The sequence below is a fragment of the Protopterus annectens genome, chromosome 2.part2 (assembly GCF_019279795.1).
Source record: "Protopterus annectens isolate FY-2018-M chromosome 2.part2, PAN1.0, whole genome shotgun sequence".
Lineage (NCBI taxonomy): Eukaryota > Metazoa > Chordata > Ceratodontiformes > Protopteridae > Protopterus > Protopterus annectens.
Window position 1 is genome coordinate 572702827 of NC_056730.1, and position 17451 is coordinate 572720277.

Consider the following 17451-nt stretch of genomic DNA (forward strand, 5'->3'; position numbering starts at 1 on the left):
GGGGCTACTAAGCAAGGGAGGAGGATTACACTAGCATGTACTCACATTCCACCTAAAACTGCTATAATGCAGCTTAAGAAAATTCTGGGGGAAATAATCAGTTTTCAGCAAGAACATTACTTATAGGTGGGGACTGGAATGTGCTTTGCTACAGTGAAGATGTGTCTGGGGGAGGCCCAGAAGGAAAGTATAACAAAGGAGAGTAGATTTTTGAAGAAATGTATGAAAACATTTGGCATGGAAGATGTAAATTCAGTAACGAGAGTTTGGGGTTAATTTACATATTATTCCCCAATATTTAAAGACTGGGCTAGGCAAGACAGACTTTGCATTTCACAGGAACATGTGCATTTAATTAAAGGTGTTGATATGCATCCAATAACTATATCAGATCATGCACCAATAATTAAAATAAAAACACAAGCTAATGAAATAAAAATGAGACCCTTGCACTTCCCCCACCTATCTGTTGAAAAGAGAGGAATTTATATGGGTAGTGGAGATTATTCAGGAGCTATTAGAGAGGATAGAAATTTCTTCTAAAAATATAGCTAGGGAGTGGGATAAAATTAAGGTGGAGTTTAAAAATAGGGTGGAAATAAAAGAAAAGGAGTTATGGTTATGAAGTATCAAGAATTACTTAGGGGGGCTGACAAATGTTATTTTTGCAGAATAGGGGGATCTCACAGAACAAGAAATGGATTGACTGCAGAATGCTAAGCAGCAAATAAGGGAATATCCTCGATAATATGCACCAGTTTAGAAAGATTGCTGTTAAGCAACTGTTTTTTGATAATAACACTAGAGCACAAAAACTTTTAGCACAACAACTCAGGCAACAGAAAGCAGAAAGGGCTTTTGCCAAGCTTAATGATCCTACAACAAGGAAGGTAACAAGAGATCCTGTAGAGGTATTAGAAATATTTTGGAAATTCTATGAAAGTCTGTATAAAGCAGAGAAATATGGTAACCAAGAAAAGATACAATGGAAATGTTTATGGAAGAATTAAACATGCCAAGGTTAGAGGTAGATGAGGCTCAATTACTAACTGTTAGGATAGGAGGAGATGAGATAAATGTTGTGATGTATAACCAATCTACAGGCAGGTCCCCAGGAAAAGATGGTAGTCCTGTGGAAGGTTGGAAGCTAAGAGGGGAAAAATGACAAAGATCTGGAAGGTTTTGTTTAACAGTATTTTAAGAGGAGGAGAAGTACCAACATCCTGGAGGAAAGCAGTGGTAGCTGTAATACCTAAAGAGGGTAAAGATCCATCAGGCCCAGCTTCATACAGGCCCGTTTCAATACTAAACTATGATTATAAAGTGTTGATGTCTATAATGACTAAAAGAATGACAAAAGTAATGCCAGAATTGATAGATAAGGATTCATGTGGTTTTGTGGAGGAGAGGCAAACATTTGACAACATTAACAGAACACTGATGATCCAGATGGTTGCAGAACATAAGAAGATACCATTGCTGTTGGGTCTTGATGCAGAGAAAGCATTTGACAGAGTAAGCTGGGACTTTATAAGCAGGGCAATGGAAGCATTTACACTTCCTGAAAAAATTATAAGGTTGATTAGGAGGATATATGAGAGATTGCAGGTGAAAATTAAAGTGGGTGGGGTTCTCTCTATTTCTGCTTGAGCAGAGGAACCTGTCAGGGTTGCTCATTTTCCCCTTTGTTATTTGCATTACATTTAGAACCACTGGCAAAGAAAATAAAGGACTCATAAATTCATGGATACAATTGGTAACGTAGTCAAGAAAAGCTAGATCTACTTGCAGATTATATTATTTTACACCTGACAAAACCAGAAAGACACATTACTGTGTTGTGGAACATTTTGAGACCGTTTCAAATCTTTTTGGGATACAAATTAATGAAGCTAAAACAAAGGCAATAGTGGCAAATTATGTACCCACACACAAATTGGTTCAGTAATACCTGTATTTATGGGGACACAATAAAATGAAGTATTTAGGAGTACGGATTAAACATTATTCTGGTGTGACAGCTAACGATATGTGGGAAGATACTAAACAAAAGATAATACAAAAGCTGAGAAAATGAAAGATTTGTTATATGGATATGGATAGTAAGATACAAGCAATCAAAATGTTTTTAGCTCCTTTAGTTTTATACACAGATCAGGCATATTTTTATCAACCAGAGGAGAAGTTATTGATAGCAATTAATAAAGAGCTGAAGGACTTTATCTGGGAGGGGAAGATGGCAAGAGTCAAGTGGGATAAGAAGATTCTTCCAGCAGAACAGGGCATATTGGAATTACACAATTTGAAGGGGTATTTCAGAGCTACACAGTTAAAGCTCTTGTACATAATGCAAGCAAAAAACTAGAATTCAATGTAGAAAGGATGATGTTGAAACAGAGGATAAGGTCAAAAAAGAAGGAGAGACAGGCCTTTAAGGAGAATAACAATAATCATGCAGAATATTATATCCATAAAGTAGCAGAAAGTTTCCTAAGGACTAAGCCAACATTGGAATGGAGAAAGGAGATTCTGCCAGTAGGGATGCCTGCAATTAGGGATACAGACAATAGGCAAGAGGGGGCTGGAATTTATTGGAGAAAACTGCAAAGGAACCACAGTATTGGGAGCAAATAACTAGAAGGGAAATGTAATAGACTAGGAAGAGGCTAATAATTTATTTGGACTGAAGGTTAGAGATTGCCTTCTCTATCAAGGACTGATATCAGAGTATAGGCAAAGAGAAAGCTATAGGGGGTCCTAAACGAAAGACCAGCACTAGTAGAGTTTTAATAGAATCTATATCAGAAGCTGCCATTAGAAAAGGAATAATTATACTCCAAGTAGACTTCAGAGAATTTTTCCGCAGGTAGACAGCAAATGTTGGAGGTGTGACAGGGAAGAAAGAGGTACTTAGGAACATATTTTCTGAGAGTGTGGTTGGTTGGCGGACTTTAAGAACTGGCTGCAGGATGCATGTTGGAGATGTTGATGTGATGAGGGACATGATTTTTCTGAGTTATGATATAGAATCGGAATTGCCTAGATGTGGTAAGGCCTTGCAGTGTCTAATTATGGTGACTGCCAAAAAAAGTAATTACTAGAAAATGGAAATCGGAATATAAACCAACTACAGTAGAAGTAGTGAATATAGTAACAGAGATAAAACAACTGGAATTGAGATCTTTAGAAAATTGTAGGAACAAATTCCATAGGAAAAAATGGGAATTATGGGAAAAATACATAGAGGGGAGGAATGAGCTTTAAGATAAGGCAGGACTTAAATGAGCTATATAATGTTAGACTGAAAATGACTGGGTAAATTATAAGTGATGTACAATGTTTGCAAGTGGAAGTGTGTCATTGTGATGTAAAATTCTTGCAACTAGGATTAGGTCTGTGTGATTTGTTTTCATTTATATAAGTGTATGATTACTTATATCATAAGTGATGGTTAGATGTTTCTTGTTTAAAAAAGGCAGAAACTGAATAATTTATGTAATGTTGCGTAGGTTATATGACATATAGCAATATATGTGAAATATAATGTTTGTTAATGTTAATTTAATACAGTTTGATTACTTTTGTATAAAAGTAAAATTGCCTGTGTCACAAGTGATAATTCAATAAAGGTGTGTTTAAAAAAAAAAATAAAACAAAGGACAATATGACTGCTGATGGAAAAGACCAAGCTGAGGGAAATTGCATGGAAATTTGTCAGTTAAATAACTTCTGGTGACTGTACAGAATGCTGCATTTCTGATTGAAGCAGTTTTGAAGATTAGCATTATTTTAGTAACTTATGAAATTAAAAAAATATTTATTTATACATCATATTTATACAAGCCATGTATCATCTTCTGTAAATTTATAAAATTAGACCAGTGTGTTACATTCTACAGAGGAGACAGTAAGCAGTACTGAAATATTGCAGTGTTTGTCAGTAAATGTTTTAAATATGTGGATTTGGTTGGTGAGGTCTGGGTTACTGCCTTTACTGAATTCGAAATCTATTTCCACCTTTACAGCTCCAAGACATATTTCTCATTGGGCTGATTTTTGTTTGTTTGTTTTGGAAGGGAGGGCTTATGTAGCACAAGGCATCAAATGTCTGTGAAACAACCTTACCTTGCTAATTATTGGACAGGGCTGAATTCAGTCACATACAATTAATTATCCGTTGTGAACAAGTACACTGCATTTCTGAACTAACGTACACACAGCATACCAGTAAATGATAAACGAGATCAGTGTGAAATCTCAATAGGCCAATGAAACATGCTTGTCTTTCAATTCAAAAATTTGATAATTGGAAGCAAAAGAATGTACATTAAATTTATTTTAAACACTCCCAAGTGTGTGATACCTGACTAAACCAGTTAAGCTTTGCTTTATTTTAAATTTAATCACACACCTTGGGTGTGCAACAAGAAATATTACAAATAAATGTATATAACATGAAATGCATAACCATTATATCTACAGACCAGTGCAGTAATATGCTACCATTGTCACAAATAATGCAAAACTGCTGTGAAACAAAAACATTCAATAGTAGAATATAGTGATGAAGTATTGTCATGGCAGATGATCCACAATGCAATACAGTCTCAATATTTTTGCAGAGTACAAATGTGTTGTAATACATTGTATAGCATACAGGAGTGCATTAATGCAACACTGTTGCAGCAGAACCCAGTAATGTAGTGCATTCTCAGCAGAATAGGCTACTGCAGAATTATAATCTCAGCCTGTAGTCATGCAACTTTGTAATACAGCAACTGTCATAATACAATGTTTGCAATGCCACAAAAAATATTACAATTATGAGCAAGTAAGGGACTTAAAGCCCCAAAGTAAAGAGCTTTTATAGCAACAAAATAACCAGCATTACAAATGAAGTACAGTAATTCATTTTTTGTGGTGCAATGTACTAATTGACAACCACTGCATTTACATAATTACTGCAGAACTGCAGTGATAACATACATGAAGCAATTCCTGTTACTGATGTGTGGGTGTTCAATTAGAACAGACATTCCCAGATCTCATTTAATAATGTTACAGGCTTGTTACGTCTGCTGAAATAACACACAGTCAGCTTGTAACCTTAATGTAAAAATCCCATTTTTTAAAATTTGTTCAGTAAAATGTCAGGGGTGAAATGTCACTCTGAAAATAATTCTCCTGGGAACAATAACCTAGAAAAAGAAGTGTAACCACCCGGAAAAAAACTTTTTGTGTCCATTTCTCCAAGAGTCTAAGTTAGCAAGATGGGTCCAGTGTTTCTTCTTAACAGACAAGTGCTTGAAGAATGGTTAACATACTTTTTAATGAGAATAAATACTACGGCAAACGGAGGTGACCTTCTTCTTAAGCGGCACTGCAGTTACCTGCTTGGAGTTCCACACCTTGAAGAGAGAAAGGGAACAAATAATTTATTAGTGAAGAAATGTGTGAAATAATTGATCCTACTAACATGGTTTGACCACAGTCAGGTACCAGGTTCAGTTATAACAGTAATTTAATGTTAACTACAACATGGAGAACATTGCTAGCACAGGGGTACAGGAGCATATGGACCTCCTTAGATAACCTTCTGTCTTTATTGCAGTTCAGTCTGCTAAAATATTTCCATTTCTAACACATCTACACAGAAGCACATAACAACCTAGACCCATATTCTATGTTTTTTCCTTTTACTACTCTGTGAAACTAAGGAAGGAAATCCAATTATGCTTGCAGAGCCCGTCAAAAGATCCTGTCAAATAAACTTTGGCATAACCAAATAATTTTTCCATAAAACAAGAGTACCTCCTTTTTGATCTAAAAGTGAGAGCCAACTAAAATCGAATAATCTTTTAACAGTAATCTATTTAAATCATTACACAGTAAGTGTGTTTCTTGTAAAAAAATATGGGTTTTATGAACCTTTAGATATTTGACTAAACTACTCCTCTTTAATGTATCATTTAGACTGTTGATATTTAATGAAATGCATTTATAGATTGAAATCTTTAAAAGTAAATTACATTAAAATGCAATGGTTTAACACATTAAATAAGAACCAATTTTCAATATTTCTTGTTGTGGATGAACAAATTAAATCTAAAACATTAAAATACCCTAACATGTAATAACATATTCCTGGTTTGCTGATACTATCAAACGAACTACTCTCTAACAATCCCATGAACCTGCCTAATCTTAATATATTGCTACCACTTCTTGATAATGCACTAATTAGAACATAGAGCAGACATATTAAAGCACTGACATTATAATTCCCATTACTATATTATAACAATTACTGAAAACATATTTAAAAGATCAATAATTTCAATTTATGCATAGATTATTTAGTAAACAGATCATATAATTTAATCAAATAATAGGGAAATAAAGAATGTAGATTACAAACCTATATAGTTAACCTAATACTTATTCAGTATTAATTCAAATCACAAGTGATGTACTATTCACTTACAGTTAATAATATATTCAACCAGCTGAATCCAGAATAACTAACAGAAACTTAGGTTTATTTCAAAAATTAACTAAGTGAGATTCCAGTTTAAGTCTTCTTGTCAGATCATGCATTATTTAAGAAGATCATATACTTATTTAGCTAAAATGTAATAAATTCAATAATAAACAGACATAAAACAAGGACTTAATACATAGAATTTATAAACATTAACAATTCAAATAAGTAACCACCATGCAACCACTGCAAACAAAAATCTGCTCTATCAACATAGTTAAATTAATAAATTAGTATGCCATCAACTGGTGAACATTTAAAATGCTATTTTCAGCTCACAGCTTTCCAAAAACAATATCAAAATACATAATCTGTAAGATAGTATATTGAAGTTACCATAGCGTAGAAGGCCTTATTATTAAAACAGATAACGTTGAATCTAAATCTGACCACAGACCATCTACAAAGTTCAAAATGACCTTCCCACATCACTAACCCAATATTTCAACCAATACTTCACCCATGAATCTAAGTGTTATAAGGTTTGAATGGGAATAGTACTATTTATTTCCTTTACAGGATTGATAGTCCCCTTTTCAGAGTGTTTGTATTCAAAATAAACATTTATATTCTATATATATTTTTTATTCCTTTATGACTACTAATATATTAGTGGCAGCAATCGTATATCTTATTTAATTTGTCTATCCCCATTTCTTAACTAATCTCAGAAATCTAAAAAACAACCGATGTTATACTTTTTCATAATTTACTTATACTAATTTCCATTTTTTATCACTGTAGACTCAGCTGTTAATTACTATGGTTCCTAATATCTCAACATACATGAAACTCTACTAACATTCAACTAATACTTCCCTGCTTTACTAATTAGTTTAACATATAGTAGAAACCACATAGAGATGTAGCTTCTCCAAAACCACCAAATGTATATTAGTTTAAACTTAGTATAAACAGAATAAAACTAATTATAAAAGAAAACTTTACAACCTTAAGATATTTCATTTCTGATGAGTTTCAAAACATATACAGAGACACATAGTTTGATAAAAATGGTATGTTGGGTTTAGTTATAGTAGAAATAAAAGGTATCATAGTTTTGTAAGTACCTATGGGATTCCAGGGATTAGAGATACAATTTCAAAAAATATTTGGATATTATATTATATTAGAGGAGAGACGGTTATAGCTGGCAATTTCAATTGTATTCTATCAAGTAAAGAGACTTCTAATAAGAAGAAACCTAGATTTTCTTCAGTAGCAAAACATTTGAAGAATTTCACTGAGTCTTTACATATGAGAGGTATTTATGATTTAAGATCTTCAAATTCCCTTAATTATATTTATTTTGATTTAGATTTGGCACCGAAACCAATATTGATAAAGTTTTTATTTCTAATAGGTTATATTCTAAAATTGAGGATGTGTTGATAGTGTCTTGTTCTCTATCAGATCACAATGCAATTACTTTTAATCTTGTTTTGAAACCTAATGATTTAATATATACTCAAAGACTACCAGCTTACATAATTAAAATTAATGGTTTTAATGAATGGTTTATGAATGGTATTAATACTTTTTAGAATTTAATAATTGTGAAGTTGCAAATGTTATTTTGTGGCATATTTTAAAAGCTTATTTGAATGGTAAAGTTAAAAATTGGTATACTTGTAAAAGAAAGAGATGGGATAGAGATTTAATTGCTTTACAATCTAAGATAGCTACATTAAAGTTAAATACTAAGCTAAATGATAATGCTAATTCAGAGTTGAAAGCAGCAAATCAAAAACATACTGATATATTGAGTAATAAGATTTCAATAAACCTAGAAAAATTAAAGTTCCAATAATTGTTTAAACATGGAAAGTCTCCATAGATTAGCTATTAGATCAAATAAAGTAAATAATAAAAATTATATTAGGCACATTGTTTAACAATTAGAGGAAAAAACAGAAAAGTGACAGATATATTAGAATGTTTTTAAAAATCATTATGAACAAATTAATAGTAATTTTAATATTATAGGGAGTGGTAGTTTAGTTGATATTTGAAAGATAATATATATATATATATATATATATATATATATATATATATATATATATACATATATATATATATATATGTACTAAGTTAACTAAAGAGCAAAACATTAGAATTGATAAATCAATATCTTTTAATGAGTTAAAAGATCAAATCAAAAATCAGAAAAATAAAAGCTCCAGGATTAGATGGTATAATACCAGAGTTATAAAAATTAATTCTAGGTAAAGTTTTAAAAATCTTACTAAAAGCTTTTGAAGAAATTAAACCTTTTTCCGATGTTCCCCCTTCTTGGAAATTTTCTATTCTTTTGCTAATATTAAAACAAGGAAGATACAAACTAGGTGCAGTGTCAACCAAAAATACTTGAAAATAGTCAAAATAAATGCCACAGAGGGGCCACAAAGGTTTGAAAACAGTTTAATATTATATCACAAAACATTGAGTGCTTTTGTCTCTCAAAAGAGACTTCATCAGAATAATTACAAACCAACACAAAGGCATTATATAGTATCTAAAACAATTTTTATTGTCTGTAGTTAATGAATCATTTGAACCTGTTCTTTTCATATTTTTTCTCTTAAAGAATCCAAGTATATGAGACTGTTAGTATATAAAAAACTTCAGCCTTGTTACAAACAAGGCAACCACATAATTTGTGTATATGCATATGTACCAAACCACATTACACTACTGTGATGGTTGAATAACCTATAATGTATTAATTGTTGTACTTAACACAGGAGCAACGGACACATTTTTGTTTAAACCAGGGGGGGGGGGTTATTGCACCAAGTATAAGTTACCTCTTCATTTCCCTCACTTTTAAAACATTTTTCCAATCCACATTGGGTCCAACCTAATTTTTTCCAGGATACCAAACTAATGAAATTTGGCTTTAGATACTATATAATGCCTTTGTATTGGTTTGTAATTATTCAGATGAAGTCTATTTTGGGAGACAAAAGTGCTCAGTTTTTATGGTATAATATTTATTTTTAAACCTTTGTGGGCCTTCTGTGGCATTTATTTTTAATACTAAAATAAGATAAAAGATCCAAACGTATGTACCTCTTATCATCCTATATAATTTTTCAATGTTGAATATAAAACATTTATGTCTATTCTGGAGAAAATAATTAATTCTGTCCTACCAGGAATAATTAATGATCAAAATTGAGTTATATTAAATATAAGAGTCCAAGATAATATTATTAGGTTTACTACTTTAATTGAAGTTGCTAGTAAGAATAAAAGAGAGAACTTTCAATTATAAGTTTACATACAGATAAAGCTTTTGATTCTGTGAATTAGTTTTACTTATATAAAGTACTTAATTTAATTTTTCTCAGGATGTTATACATTTAATAATGAAACTTTAGAATTCATTTTCATTTGTACAGATAGGCTCCTTTTTTCTAGTTAATTTAAACATTGAACTAAACTAGGTTGTCTACTGTCCCCTTTATTATTTGTCCTGATTATTGAACCATTTGCAAATTATATTAGACAGAAAGTTTTTTCAACCGATGATACATACAGCTCTAAAATACAACTTTTTGCGGATATTTTCTTAACCATAGGTGATACAGAATCATCACTAAACTATATAATAAATTCACTGCATGTCATTAAAGTGACTTCAAGTTTGTGTTTTAATCATAACAAAACAGTCTTTTAATTAATAAAATCAAATGCTGTATTGAAAATGGGATCACTACTATATCCCGAATGTTCAAACTACCGACGCCCAAAATCGCGAGACGGAAGTACTGAAATAGCAAAATACCTAAACTATTAAATCCCGAAGCTCACAATCTCGAAACACAGAGAGTATCAGTGTGCTCTGAAGTAGCGTATAAAATGTCTACTTTGACGTACATGTGCTGTACGGCAATAAACGAGGAAAAAATGTCCGACAACAGCTATAGTGCACCCGGAGATATTGGCAAATTGTATAGTCGAGTACAGTCTCAGCAAAGTAAAGATGTATTAGTTATTGAAGGTTATGTGTACCATCTAGAAAGGAAAAGGTATCCCTGGCGTTACTGGTGCTGTAAGTTTAAACGGAGTGAAAGCTGCAAAGGGAGAATGGTAACATTATCATTATCCGAGGGTGAGCAATTGTTAAAGAGTATGCCTCATAATCACTCTGGAGATCCGTTTGAGGTTGAAAAATATAAAGTATGTGGTACACTGAAGGAGGAAGCGTGTATCTCTATAGATGCACCTTGCATGCTACTGGAAGATGCTATGGCATCAACATCTTTACAATGTGTTGCAAGTCTACCTAATAAAAAAGCGCTGTTACAACAGATTAGAAGAGTGAGAAGTAAAAATAGCAATGAAATGTGCATCTCTAATTTAACATTAGAAGCTCTTGATTTCACCCTGTTCCCCTTTCAGAGTGGTACATTTATTGAAAAGTGCATGGTAGATGAACCATCTCATAATACTGTAGCGGTGTTTAGCACTATCAATAATCTACATGATTTGAGTGTAGCTACTATATGGTTAATGGATGGAACGTATTTCTCTAAAGGTGTGCTCTGCCGACAACTGTACAGTATTCATGGCATAGTCAAGTATGCTGGCTATAGTAAGTGTGTGTCGTTATTGTATTGTTTAATGTCGAAAACGTCACTAAGGGCATACAATATGATGTGGCACTGTGTACTATACTTGTCAGTACATGACTTCCCATTAACGCTACAGTTTATCCTTTGTGATTTTGAAGTGGCTGCTTTAAAAAGCATTAGCTTAAACTTTGCAAATATTACATCGAAGGGTTGCTTGTTTCACTTCAGACGTAATGTTTGGAGGAAAGTGCAGCAGCTTGGACTGGGCTCACTTTATAATTCAAACCATTCATTTCAATTGGCGGTGAAATGTTTAGTTGGGCTAGCATTCCTTCCTGAAACAGACTTCATACCAACATTTACTGCCTTAAAGGAGATATTTCCAACAGAGGGAAAGGACATTGTATGTTACTTTTCTGATTGGTATGTGTTTGGTAAACTTAGAAAGTTTGCTACTCGATCTACTAGTGTAACACATTTTCCACCTCTATTTCCTATTAAATTTTGGAATGTGTATGAGCTAAATAGACTATTCCTTCCACGTTCGCAGAACTCGGTGGAAGCATGACATTGCCGATTAAAATTTTGATTGGTAGTAAGTTGATGAGTGCTTTGGTGAAAGAACAAAACCATGTGGATGGATTGCGAGAAAGTTTGTTAGCAGGCTGTCCTTGCTCTCCTAAACGTAGAAAGTTCATTCAGCGGCATAGCCAATTTCACCGTGTTTTGGATAATTAAAACAGTTATTCACCTATAGAATTCATCAGAGCTATAGCTCGTTTATTAAAGATATGAGAAATGTATTATGTCATACCTTGATACACTGGTTGATGTTTAAGTTTACATGGGTTCACTTTTGTTTGTTCGTGGTTATTGGCTACAGTGAGTGTTACAAACTTGTACAAGGGATTTGTGTGGATTTGATTTCTGTTGATATTCACATTTCTGGAGAGGTGTTATGTAGCATTCTGTGTGCTATTCATCTGGTTCAAGGTCTTTGTTTTCAATTTCAAGTATTTCACTGAGTGTGTTTCACTATTGGTGTTGTCACACTGATTTAATTCAGTATTTTGGGCTTTCGTGATTGTGAGCTTCAGGATTCAGTAGTTTAGGTATTTTGCTATTTTGGTACTTCCTTCTCGCGATTTTGGGTGTCGGTAGTTTGAACATTCGGGATATAGTAGTGATCCCATTAAAACTATATAGTCATTTTAAGTGGGATAATGCACAAATTAAATATCTTGTAATTATTATTGCATCTAATTGTAAAGATTCAGTGCAAAAAAGTTATAATAATTTAATGAATATAGTTACCCAACTAATTGCTAATTAGAATAAGTTATTCTTTACTATGGAAGATCATCTTAAATTAATAAACATGATTATTTTGTCTTAAATTTTATTTTATACTCAATCATTAATTACTATGCCATCTAAATTTATTTAAAACATAAATTCTATTCTTAATGTTTATGGTATCCTAATAAACCTAGAATTTCTTTTGAATGGCAAGCTAAAAGTTGGGATGAAGGGTGTATAGGTTTTCCAAACATAGAATTATATGCTAAGTCAGTCATTATTAAAATAATAGCTCAATGGTTAAACTCTTTATATGAATCAAAATGGAAATTAGTACATGTGAAATGTTACCTGTTACTAACATTTTGAAAAAAATCGTATGCACAACTTGTCTTAAATACATTTTATTGGCTACTAAAATAATTTTGTGTCAAGGATGATGATATCTAAATTACTATTCCTTTTGTTAGTCATATTCTACTGTCTTTTAAGAAATATATGAATTGTAATTATATGACTAAGGATCTTTTATATTTTAATATTTACCATGGTTTATACAAAGAAATCTGTAAATACTTCTAATTTGAGTAAAATGTTAGATCTTAAAATAGTGGTCTAATCTTTTGGCATCAATTTTATTATGAAAGTAAAATATATTCGGCAGTTTATCTTTTAACTATAGTTTAGGGGAAAATTGGTTGAGTATACAAAGTTGTAAAGAATTTGTTAGTGATATGATAAAAATATGTGATTCATTTATGAAACCTCCCCCCAAATTAGAATTTTTAATGAGTATAAATAGTAATTTAACTAGTAGTAACTCAATTTGTCTAAAATATATAAAATTGTTAAAATTAATTTTACTCTTCCAGAATCATTCTACAAGCTTTAATGATAAGTTTTTTCCTCATGTGAATAAAAAAAATTAATCTTAAAATCTGTTGGAAAATCAATCTCTTCCATTTACTGGAAAATATTTATGTGGAAATATTCGCATAGAGTTACTTTAACTCCTCATAAACTTTCTTTAATTTATAAAACACAAAATGTTAGCTGTTGGAGATGTAGTGAAGTTTTAGATGTTGGATGGATTCATAAGGTATTAAAATGTAAAATAATCTCTCCCTTTTGGATTGAATTTAAACATATACATATACTCTCATTTTTAAAAATACTTTTGCTAATATTGGGGGGATTTGACAAATGAACAAGCATGTAGCCTCTGTATAGTACAAGTGTTATGAATTATACTTTTAGTGAAAAAAGCCTATTATTGATTGGTTATTAATGTGTTAAATAGCCATAGGCAGATACATTAGCAATGCTTAAGCATACTAAATTAACCATTAATGTAGGGTTTATGTTTATACTAACTTATGGAACATTAACAATTAGTATAGACTTAACAGAGTGGCTCAATGTTTTATATACGTTTGGCTTGAAATGTAAATGTTTACTATATTCATTTTAATTCTACTATATAGGACAATTAAGAAATGTATTGCTATTTTGGTTCACTACAGATAAACAGACATCCCATTTGATGCTAAATAAATATAAGTAAATTATGAATCTTACATTTAAATTAAACTATTGTAAATTATCAATAGAGGGAAGCTGCTTGTAACAACATTAAGTACTGAATAGATTTTTTAGAGGTAAATGCAGCAGAGTGGATATAGAAGCTTTGAGGATGATAGAGGGTGATTTGAATGGCTATGTCATCAAATCAGGAATGCTACATTCCATGTTGGGGTTGTAAATATAATCATTATATTGTTACTGAGTGATTCTTTTTATTTTTTGGCCATAAAACATGTTAAACCTAAATACTATCAAATTTTTGAATTTTTTTAAAATCTGCTAGACTTAATACAACTTAGAAACAACAACATATAAGTGTATTTTATTGAACATAAATGGATTAAATAATCCTATGAAGAGAGTTAGTTTAAGTATCTTGAAGTGAATAAAGCTGATATAGTATTCTTACAGGAAACACATCTAATAAAGAAAGATATTGACAAACTAACACGTAAACAATATTCAGTACTGGTAGATTCACATTACAGTGTCAAAAGGAGAGATGCTTTAATGCTCTGGAAGAAAGCATTAACTACACCCAAAGTAATTGATTTTTACACTGACAAAAATGGTATGATGGGATTAGTTGTTCTTCAAAGAGATAAGAAAATGTTTACTTTTGTTAATATGTATTTGATTCCTGGAACTGGTGCCAAGGTAACAAAAAAGTATTTAGATCAGATCTTATAGCTTTACATGTAAAAGGTGAAATTCTAATGGTGGATGACTTCAATTGCATAATTGCAGAAAAGGATACTACCAAAGATAAGAAACCCAAAATAATTACTACTGCTAAACAACTAAACAGTTTTACCAATATGATGGATCATAGAGATATTCAAGACCTAAAATTGGCAAATACATTAAATTACACTGACTGTTCTTGTAGATTTGGCACCCAAATATTGATAAAGTATTTGACTCTAATGGGCTATACTCAAAAATAGAAGAAGTATCAGCAGTATCCTGTCTGTTGTCTGATCATAATGCCATTATTTTCAAACTTAATCTAAAGCCAGATTAATTAATATTTTGGCAAAGAATACTGGCATATATAGTTACAAATTAAAGGATTTTAATAATGATTTTAAATGAATTGGAATTTGTATGGATACCAATAACAATGGTGAAGATTCTAATGTTATTCTGTGGGACACTTTAAAAGCCTATATTTATGGTAGAATAAAGAGTTTGTATTTATTAAAAACAAAGGAACTGGATAATGAATTGAATGTACTTCAAGCAAAAATTGATAACTTAAAATTAAACCCCCTGAAAGAGATACAACTACAGAATTACAAATGCTCAACCAAAAATACATAGAAATAGTAATTCACAAAGTCACAATAAACCTAGAGAAATGTAGGTTGCAAACTTATACAGTAAATCCTAAACATCTACATATAATAGCAGTAAGATCAAAAATGTTAAATAGCATAAATCATATCAAAGAAATCTCAGAGCAAGTAAATAAGTTCAAAAAAGTAGCAAACTTAAAGGACATTTTGGAAGCTTTTAGAAGGCATTATAAAGAAATTAATAACGGAGATTTAGTATTAGATAATAGTGATACTACTGACAACTTCTTAAAAGAAAATATAAAATATAAAGTAACAAAAGAGCAAAATGTTATTTGATATAAAATTATTACTCTTAGAAAACTGAAAGAACAAATAAAAAGTTTAAAAAATAGTAAGGCTCCTGGTTTAGATGTCTTAACCTCAGAATTATATAAAATAATTCCAGATAGTGTAGTAAAAACTCTAATAAATGTATTTGATGAAGTTAAAAGTTCAGTAAATATTCTGCCATCATGGAAATACTCTTTGATTTCCCCTATTTTAAAACAAGATAAAGACCCTAAGATATGCACTTTGTATCATCCCAGTTCCTTATTAAATGTTGATTATAACATTTTCATGGCCATATTGACTAAAAGACTAAACAACATAATTCCAAGCTTGGTTAATGAAGATCAAACTGGATTCATCCTAGTAAGAAAAGTGCAAAATAACATTATTAGGCTTTTATCTTTAATAGATTTAGCTAATAATATTAAAAAGTGTTATCAATATTATCTGTGGATATCGATAAGGCCTTTGATTCAATTAATTGGCTGTATTTACAAAAAGTTCTTAATGTATATAAATTTTCACCAAACTTTATAGAAATAATAATGAAATTATATAACAACACCTTTTCTTTTGTTAAAACTGGTTCTTTCATTCCTCATTCTTTTAAAATATCAGTGGGAACAAAACAAGGATGTCCATTATCTCCATTACTTTTTGCCTGTGTATAGAACCCTCTGCCATGTACATTAGAAGCAATAAGGAAACTTCTGTTGAGGATACATATAACTCCAAAATCCAATTATTTGCAGATTGTATTTTATTAACTACTAAGAATATTGAATCTTCATTATATAATATTATTAAATAAATAAAATACTTTTGAGAAAATCTCTGGATTAAAATCTAATCATGGTAAAATTGAAACAATGTTAACAAATAAAAAGTTACATCCAATTTAAAAAAAGTACAAAGAGTTTAATTGGGAAAATAAACAAATATTTAGGAGTTAATATAAAAACTAAATGGAGAGAAACAGTGGCATTAAATTATAAAAAAAATAACAAATATAATTTCAAAACTAATTGAAAGTTGGAACAGAATTTTTTTCTAAATGGAAGACAAGACTTCTACTAATAAAAATGATAATATTACCAACAATACTATATCTTGTTCAATCATTACTATTATTGCCCCCAAAAGACTACTAAGAGGTTAAACACTGTATTATTATGTCCATGCTCCAAGCCTGACTGTTAGGCTTCAGTTGTATACTTATACTATTTTTTGGAACCCCTTTGTTTTGTTGTTCTTTAATAATTGTTTCATGTATGACATATTTATTCACAGACTTTGTAAATTGAGTTAATGTGTAACTTGTAAAGATGTTTGTGTAACTTCCTTTGGAGCTTTTCACCCCAGGCCTCTGCTGAAAATGGACATGTATCCAGTCGGACATTCCCGGTCAACAAATGTAAAATAAAATAAATAAAATAATTAAAATTTTTGTGGCATCCCCAAAAGCCAAGAATATCTTATGACTGGCATACTAAACTTGGGAAGAAAATGGTATGGGATTCCTTAATATTGATGGTATGGGATTCCCTAATATTGATCTTTATATTAAATCTGCCATCTTAAACATTGTAAGTCTTTGGCTAAGTTCAACATCTAGCTCAAACTGGAAATGTTTGCATGAAAAACATTCTAGCTTCAAATAAGGTAATTGAAACAAAATTTAAAATTTCATCAAACAATGCAATGTATTGGGTGCTAAAAGACTATTGTATAAATAATGGAAGCATTGCTGTGTATACCGTTGGAATGAAACATATTCTATATAATTTTAAAATGGTGATGAAAAGTAATTATT

At 31.1% G+C, this 17451-nt stretch overlaps 1 protein-coding gene across 2 annotated transcripts in view; it reads right to left on the reverse strand.

The window, feature by feature from the left end:
- Positions 1–4318: 4318 nt before the first annotated feature.
- Positions 4319–17451, reverse strand: part of PGF (placental growth factor) — a gene marked incomplete in the record, with an annotated part of 845194 nt that continues 832061 nt past the window's right edge. For both annotated transcript variants that reach the window (XM_044064029.1, XM_044064030.1), the window contains 1 exon segment: positions 4319–5408. In XM_044064029.1, coding sequence (XP_043919964.1) covers positions 5387–5408 — 22 coding nt within the window.